At 38.8% G+C, this 8,774-nt stretch overlaps 1 protein-coding gene across 1 annotated transcript; it reads left to right on the top strand.

Annotated features, from left to right (window-relative positions):
- Positions 1-481: 481 nt before the first annotated feature.
- LOC147847568 (pentatricopeptide repeat-containing protein At3g09040, mitochondrial-like) lies at positions 482-3,712 on the top strand. Its single transcript, XM_087339042.1, has one exon. The coding sequence runs from the start codon at positions 507-509 to the stop codon at positions 3,153-3,155; it is 2,649 nt and encodes an 882-aa protein (XP_087195168.1). The 5' UTR covers positions 482-506; the 3' UTR covers positions 3,156-3,712.
- The last annotated feature ends 5,062 nt before the right edge of the window (positions 3,713-8,774 follow it).

Raw genomic sequence — 8,774 nt, forward strand, 5'->3', positions numbered from 1 at the left:
ACTAGCTCATCTATAACACTAATATCTAGGTCTCTTCCCAATGCTTGTATCTAACGACATCTTTTATCTTCTCAATATGAGTCTTTCACATACATACTATATGTACACAATACAACACACACACACTTCAATCTTTGCATCAGGACTATAACCACCGAACCCAAGTTTCTCAACAGCTTCGACAATAATGGTAAAGTCGAGAGCACCAACCAAACATCGACAGGCAATGGAAAATTTGGATTCTCATCGGTGAGCTCAAATAGAACTCATTGGGGCCAATTTTTTTTTTTTCATTACACTAGCTCTATGGGATCACGAAAATATCTCGGATAATGTATGGTGGTTCTGGTTCCGATTATCGATGTCCATTGCACAGTTTATTGAGGATCGGAACGCGACCTCCGGAGTCTTGGAATCATTCATATACATACATATACATATACATATATATATATATATCCACACCTCTCCTTGGTACCATATCATACCATAGATACTGCTGAGACATGATGACAGTACACCCTGTTTCTTTGCAGAATCATACCATGGAGGTTCAAAGAGATCTGCCTCATAAGAAGCAGATGCAGAAGAAGAAAGAGGAGAGCCTTCCTCACGACCCTAGCTCTTTGTTAGACTCATTAAAGCTTTGTGGGCAAAAGAAGGATCTACAGAAAGCCAGAGAACTGCATGGTAGACTTGTTCGCAATGAAATGCTCACCAAGGATATCTACCTTAGTAATGCTGTGATTAGCATGTATGCCAAATGTGGTTCGATTTCAGAAGCTCGAAAAGTGTTTGATGAGCTCCCCATCCGAAACGTGGTCACTTGGAATACTTTAATCACAGCATATATCCACCATGGATTAGCTCACAATGCGTTAGAATCCTTCAGACATATGAAAAGTGAAGGATTCTCCCCAAATGCTGTCACTTTTATTTGCATTTTGAAAGCTTGTGGTAGAGTAGGATCTCTTGATGTAGGGGAAGAGATACATGCTAATGTTAGCAAACAAGGGTTACTAGAAACAAATATTATTGTTGGAAATGCTTTGATAGACATGTATGCTAAATGTAATATGTTGGGAAAAGCGCAAAAAGTGTTTGATGAGATTCCACTACATGATGTTGTAACCTATAATACATTAATCACAGGATATTCTCAACATGGACTTGGTAATGAAGCTTTGGCATGTTTTAGAAAGATGCAAGATGAAGGCATATCTCCGGATATAGTTACTTTTGTATGCATTTTGAAAGCTTGTGGGCACATAGAATGTCTGGATATGGGAGAAGAGATATATGCTGAAGTCAAGAAACAAGGGTTATTGGAAAAAAATGTTGTTCTTGGAAATGCGCTGATGGATATGTATGCTAAGTGTGGAATGTTAGGTAAAGCTAGAAAAGTGTTTGATGAGCTTCCTAAGCGGAATGTTGTATCGTGGAATGTGTTGATGGTACGGTATAGTCAATGTGGGCTTAGTGATGAAGCTTTGAATTGTTTCAAACAAATGAGAGATGAGGGCATCTCACCCAATGCCATAACATTTGCTTGTATTTTGAAAGCTTGTGGAAGCATAGGAGCGCTTGAGATAGGAGAAGAGATACATGCGGAGATCAGTGAAAGAAGATTATTGGGAAATGATATTGTGTTGGGTACTGCATTGGTGGACATGTATGCAAAATGTGCCCAGCTTGAAAAAGCACAAGATGTATTTGATAAGCTTTCAGCAAGAGATGTTGCATCATGGTGTGCACTTATAGCTGGATATGCCCAATATGGGTTTGCTAATGAAGCGCTGAATTGCTTTAACAAAATGAGAGGTGAGGGTTTTGTTCCAGATTCGGTCACCTTTATTTGTATTTTGAAAGCATGTAGCAGCATTAGATCCCTTGAGAGAGGAGAAGAGATACATGCTGAGGTTCGGAAGAAGGGGCTTTTGGAGCAAAATATTGTCCTTGGAAATGCATTGGTTGACATGTATGCCAAATGTGGTGCAATTCAAAAAGCACAAGAAGTATTTGATAAGCTTCCGAAACATGATATTGTATCTTGGAATTCATTGGTTGCAGGTTATGCTGAGCATGGTACAACTGATGAAACTTTGAATTGCTTCTTCAAGATGAAAAGTGCAGGTTTCTCTCCAGATGCAGTAACTTTTATTTGCATTTTAAAAGTTTGTGGTAGCATAGGGTGTCTTAAGATGGGCGAAGAAATACATACCGAGGTTCACAAGAAAGGATTACTAAAGAACAATACTGTTCTTGGCACTGCATTGATAGATATGTATACCAAGTGTAAAGTGTTTCACAAAGCACTAGAAGTCTTTAATGAACTCTCATGTCGGAATGTGTTATCATGGAATGCACTAATTTCAGGGTATGCCCAACATGGTCTTGGTGATGAAGCTCTGAAGTACTATAAACAGATGCAAGATGAAGGTTACTCTCCTGATGTAGTCACTTTTATTTGTGTTTTGAAGGCCTGTTGCAGCATAGGGTTTCTTGAGATAGGTGAAGAGATACATGCTAAGGTCAATATGGAAGGTTTATTGCAAAAAGATGTTGTGTTAGGCACTGCATTGGTAGACATGTATGCCAAGAGTGGTGTTATTAGAAAAGCACAGGAAGTATTTGATAGTCTTCCAAATAGAAATGTTGTAACTTGGAATTCACTGCTAACTGGATATGCCCAGTTAGGTCAGGCCCAAAAGGTTATAATCCTACTCCACAAAATGCTCGTTGAAAATATTGTACCAGATCTAGTTACTTTTCTTGTTCTTCTAAATGCGTGCAATCATGGGGGTTTAGTAGAGGAGGGGCAAATTTTCTTTAGTGATATGACCCTCATCTACGGGCTCTGTCCAACTTATGAACACTGCAGTTGTATGGTTGACCTTCTTAGTCATGCAGGGCATTTTGACAAAGCCATGAGAGTAATTGAGAATGTGGTGTCTTCAGACCGTCTTCACCTTTATTTGGCTCTTTTAGGTGCTTGTCATAAATGTGTGAATGTAGAGCTTGGAAAGTGGGCATTTGATCAATCAATACAGCTGGATGAGAAATGCTCTGCTGCATACATATGCATGAGAAATATATATGCAGCTGCTGGCATGCATGAAGAAATGCTAAGTTTGAAGTTGGAGAGTTCAAGATAGATCTAAGCATAATTTAAGCTGAGGTCTCAATGCCACATTAGATTATTATATATTTAAATGCTTGACCACCTTACATGGCAATCATTGGTCTGGCAGTTAGACTGAGATGAGGCGCAAGGCATTAACTCCAGGAAATCTGTTACTGGATATTATTCCTTTGGTTTAGGTGTTTTCAATTGGTGCAACACAAGAAACAAACAATAATGGAATTGTTGTCGACAATAAAGAACTTGTTCCACTACATTTGAAAGTACTATGCCTATGAAGAACCTTGTGATCTCATGGGAGGGTTTGCCAAACGTTTGCTGCATACAAATATATTGAGGTCATTATGTTTATGATGTGATTGAGGCTAGGATATGGAATTGTATTGCCAATGGATATGTTGTGAACTGCCATTAAACCTAGAATACTTATTGGTCTTACTAAGGGTACCAGAAAAGAAAAGATCAAACTAGGGTTTAAGCTTAAAGCTAGGATCCACACATTTGTAAATAAATGCTTTTGTAAAGCATTGTAATGACAAATGAGGTAATAATTATAAGCATTAAGTATTCTTTTCTTAGGACATACATGAAGGTGAAAAGGCATACATGCATATTATTTGGACTAATGCGTGAGCACCAAATGATTGTATGATAACACCTCTTAGCATTGGGGTACCTATATGAACACTTCATTGGGAGATGTAAGTAAAAGCAAGAAAGCTTTCTAATAGTGTACTTTGAATTCAAATAGAAAAAAAGGGTTTTGTATTTTTACCTTTATGAAAACAAGGAGGGTCATAAAGAAGGCAAAGATGAAGAGGATGAAAACAAAGAAAGGAAAACACACGAGTCCAAGAAAGGCGAAAAGAGATCTCAAGGTATAAATGAAGAAGAAACGAAGGAAGGAAAGAATATTGAAGATAGAAGATGAGGAAGAAAAGAAACAAGACAAATACAATGAAGAAAAGAAGGAATCTAATGTGTCCTTCGAGGGAATTCAAGAGAATGAGTTTTTATTTTTAGAGGAAAGGATTCATATGCTTGCAACCTCATGTTATCTTTATATGTCTCCTCTAAAGACCCAAATTTCCAACCTCTTGTTTATAACCCTAGTTCTACTTTGTGTTTTTAACCCTAGATACAAACACCTACATGAGCTTTAACGAAGCTTTTAATTGGCCCCATAATAAGAACCATCTTCCTTGCTGTAGCTCCTCAAAATGATCCTTGGAGGCACAAAGCCAAGAGATCTACAACCTTAATTCATGTCTCAAATATAGATAATTCAGCATCTAGTTGGATAGAAGCTAGAGCAAACTTGTGGATAAGAAACTATATACTCCTCTCCATAGAACGCATATTATCCAACATACCATATCCATAATATCTTAGTTGGGACAAGTAAAAGTCACAATCTTACTAAAGAGATAATCTAAGGAGTAGAATATCATAGTTGAGACAAGCAAAAGTTACGATCTTACTAATGAGATCATCTAAGAAGTTTGAATATCTTAGTTGGGACTAGTAAAAGTTACAATCTTACTAATGAGATCATCTAAGAAGCTTAAATTGACATAGACGTTATGGATACTTTTATTCATGATTGTTGAAGTTCACCTCTCCATGTGTTGGTGTAACAAAGGAAAGCAAGGAAGAAGAGAGAGAAATATGGACACATAATAGGATATTTTGAATTATCAAAAGATTGCCTGAAGTTTCAAAGTTACAAAAATCTCGCATTTAATGGCGTCTTGTGATATTGTGGCGGTCACATGGACCACACCCAAATTAGGCCCCTACCAAGCCCCATAATTAGAAGAGCTAATTGAAGCGGGAGAACACCCTCCACGCTAAGAGTAGTCTATAAAATGTAACTTAGAACGTAATGGAATAGGAGCTATTCTTGAGAGCATTTCACATCTTGAGCATTTCACATCTTATTATGGGGCTTGGTAGGGGCCTAATTTGGGTGTGGTCCATGTGACCGCCACAATATATGACTGTTGGCCTTAAGTCATGATAACTTTAAAGGTGGGATATCTAGAGCCTTAACTCTTTTGTGACTATGTGCTATGGAATTGGAAGTATCTCGTTAACTAATTATCTAGTTAACTAAAGACATGCTAGTTACAAAATGCTTTGACTCCATTCAGTGACTAAATCAAACCTACATTCATTTTGCATGATCCTTGATTGGCTCAACCCAAATATCTTCTCTTGGATAGACTATCAACAATCGTCCATTGCTTGACAATAAGATATTGTTCAACTCTAAATGCATATCAACAATTGACTGTTGATTGTCCATAGTTCGATATAAGCAATTGCTAAACTCTTGGTGCATCTTGATAGTTGACTATCAATTTCCATCACTCTTGACAATAAGCTATCTATTACGGATCAAACTAATGATTAGTAACGAATAATAAATTAAGGAGAAGACTAGATTAGGGTGCTTAATCACACCCACCTAAGTGATCAACAATCATTCACCACTTGGCTTATTTCATTGATAAGAGACTATGTACCATTAGTGGCAACATCCCAAGAACAATGCTATGCACCATGGTGGTGGTGGTGTCATTGGACCAACAAAGACGACTTAATTGATAATATTGGTATATAAAAAATGGCAATATGGTTGTATCTTTTATGCCGCTAATATTACACATTGGCGGAGCATTACTCTATTAATGTGAATAGAAATAAAATTCATAATCTTTAGAGATGATAGTTCACAATTCAAGAAGTGGCTATACTCTATGTCATTCAAGTAAAATGATATAGATGGATTACTAGGTGCCTTAGCCCCACGAATACTATTATGTCCCAAACATACGATTAGACTTATTACACAATTTGAATTCAAGTGAAAACAATTTGAATTCCTTTACAAGACCTAAGGATTGACATACTTTTTCTACAAACATCTTGATAAAGCAGTGGTAATAATTTACAACATAACCCAATGCATGAAAACTTATTATGCTTTCTCATTGTTTTGAGGGGGGTAACTCGCTTTATTCATATCCATTTGTTGATATGCCATCTCTTGAGAAAAAGGGAGCCAAAAATCTAATTGACAAGCACACACAATGAAATGAAATCATTTTCATTTACCCTTAAGTTCCTTTGATTAGATATGGGAATGAAAATACAAAAAAACCCCTATTGCATTTAGGGCATACCAATCATACAAAATGATCGACAATGTCAAGAACCAAAAATAATAATTCTTCACCATCACGGTGGAATCCCTAAACCATCTAGTTTACAACAAACTTGGTTTCAAGTGAAAACATTTTCACCATACACCTAGAAGCAAAAGGAAAATCGGCATCTGTGAATGTTTGGAGCACGTTGTCGTGAAGGTTTTTGGCAACAACATGAGAATCGCGTGGAAGGGACAAAATCGAGAAGGTGCAATGTGCGCACGTGTGGAAGGGGTGATGGTCACACATGTACACGAGCATGTTGTAAATAGGACTGAAATAAGAATGGTAAAAGGAAGGCTAGATGTAAGGTTAAACATATGCACATTTCTCAAACACTTCTAAATATAAAAATAAGACTAAAGCCTAGTAACATTTGAGTGGATAGAAAGGGATCATGCAAGCAAGGTTTGCACCTTGCACCTCCAAAATAAGAAACAATTGACTTACCACTAAACCTACTATATTTTCTTGTCACATTTAGTATTCCATGTGACAAGGAAACAAATATATAAAACAGTGTGCACAAAACCATGGTTTAAGCCTAAGGGTTTGTGCATGTCATAGCAAACCATGTGCACAAAAACATGGTTTAGCCCATGGTTTTTGCATTGAGAGACCTATAAAAGCCGCTAGCCTCTAGTTGGGCATGTGTAAGGGAGCTATGTAGGAAATCAAGAATTAATATAAAAAATCCTAGTTATATCATTGGAAAGGTGTCTTGTCTCTCAAAATTGAAGTCAAGGGTTCAAACTCGGCATTGGAATCTCTATCTATCTTCAATACTTTCTCGCTTCCACTAGCAAAACATCGAGTCCTTCTGGTCCAGGACCCCAGCAGTCCCGCTTCATTTCATGAACACACGAGGATTTCCTCGACATCTTTCTTGGCGACCCTGACGTGAAAGGAGTAGTAGGAAGGATCAAGGCGAGGATCGACTGATACTTGGAGATGGCATCCTCAATCAATCAAGCGGGAGAGTTCGAAAGAATGATGATAATCTTCGAACAAATGATGAGATCTCGGAACAACGATGCAAGCGTGGAGAAGGTTGTCGACCGCGTGGTGGAGGTTGTGGGTCAATTTAATGCAAGGAACATTACAGAGTTCCTTGATGCATACAAAAGGGAGATGAACTAGAGGGACGTGTCTGAAGCAAGTCAAATCTCAAGTTTCAAGCGAGTTGTCGCCAACAACATCCAAAGGCAGGTCATCGAGCTCCAAGAAGGGAAGAAAACATGGTCTACTTTGAGAAAGCAATATTAGTGGAGTTCGCGATCGAGGATTTGTCAAGGATGACTCGACATGTCTTGATGAAGTGGATCGAGAAGAAAAATAAGAACATGAGTGCCTCGAGGGTGTATGACGAGTTTGACGAGATGTTTAGTCGTTTCCCTGCCACAGACCAAGCGCTGCTTGAGGAGGACAAGACTTTATACTTCTTGAAAGTTGTGGATGTGAATGATAGATGAGAATTGGGGACTCTCCTCAAAGATGACACCCAATCGAACGGGCTTGTGATAGACTGGGTTGCGGTGAAGCGAGCGTGCAACAAGCTTGACAAGCGTCGTCAATGGCTTGAGCATGGAAAAAACGAGCATGGTCGCCTAAACAAAACAACCTGGACGAAAAGAAGATCGATGATGACATCATTGAAGAATTAATGAATAAGTTCGAGATGGTCACACTAATGAACATGAATCATTGGGGGACAAAAGTAAAAGAACCCTTCAGATGTGTGTGGTGTGATAGCTTGGACCACACGAGAAGGGATTGTACGAGCCCTAGTGAGGCCATCCGAGAAAATATTGTATACATGCATGGCAACATGATTTGCTCGAGTGAAACTAGAAGACCCTTGCGGGTGAATTTCGGAAGAGGGGGAATGAAGAAAGCTATGGAAGATGCCGAGGTGACTCATGTGGATGTGATGCACTATGCGGCATCGGCCGTAATAAGAGTCGGGAAAGATAAAAATGAACCTGCTAGAACGGGAACAAAGTTTTGGTCTACAGTTCTTGAGTATGAGAAGAAGGGGAAAGTCACTTCAAACGAGGTAGAGCCTGCAGACCAAAGTGTGCAAAGTATAACCGGATGGTCGGATTCGGTGTATGACAACACCATACTCGCAGAAGTGATGTGTGACAACCACGAGGTGTGCGTGGATGAAAAGAGAAAAAGAATGGAAGGGCAAGAAAACCCATAAAAAAGACATGAAACAAGGAGCGCAAAAAAGGAAGACGATGCGGAAGCAAGTCGAGCTTTACGAATGGAGGATGGAGATTCAAGCCGGAAAGGGCAGTCGAGCAAACACGTCGAAGAAACGGTTCGGCTCATGAGGGTTGATGTTGAAGACCCTGCTCGGAAGACAAGAACTATGCCTACCTATAAGCTAAGGTCGGACATAGAACAAACGACAT

This window comes from Azolla caroliniana, unplaced genomic scaffold, assembly GCF_043228905.1.
Source record: "Azolla caroliniana isolate FFs.n. ecotype wild unplaced genomic scaffold, voAzoCaro1.0.p SCAF_858, whole genome shotgun sequence".
In the NCBI taxonomy this organism is placed as follows: Eukaryota; Viridiplantae; Streptophyta; class Polypodiopsida; order Salviniales; family Salviniaceae; genus Azolla; species Azolla caroliniana.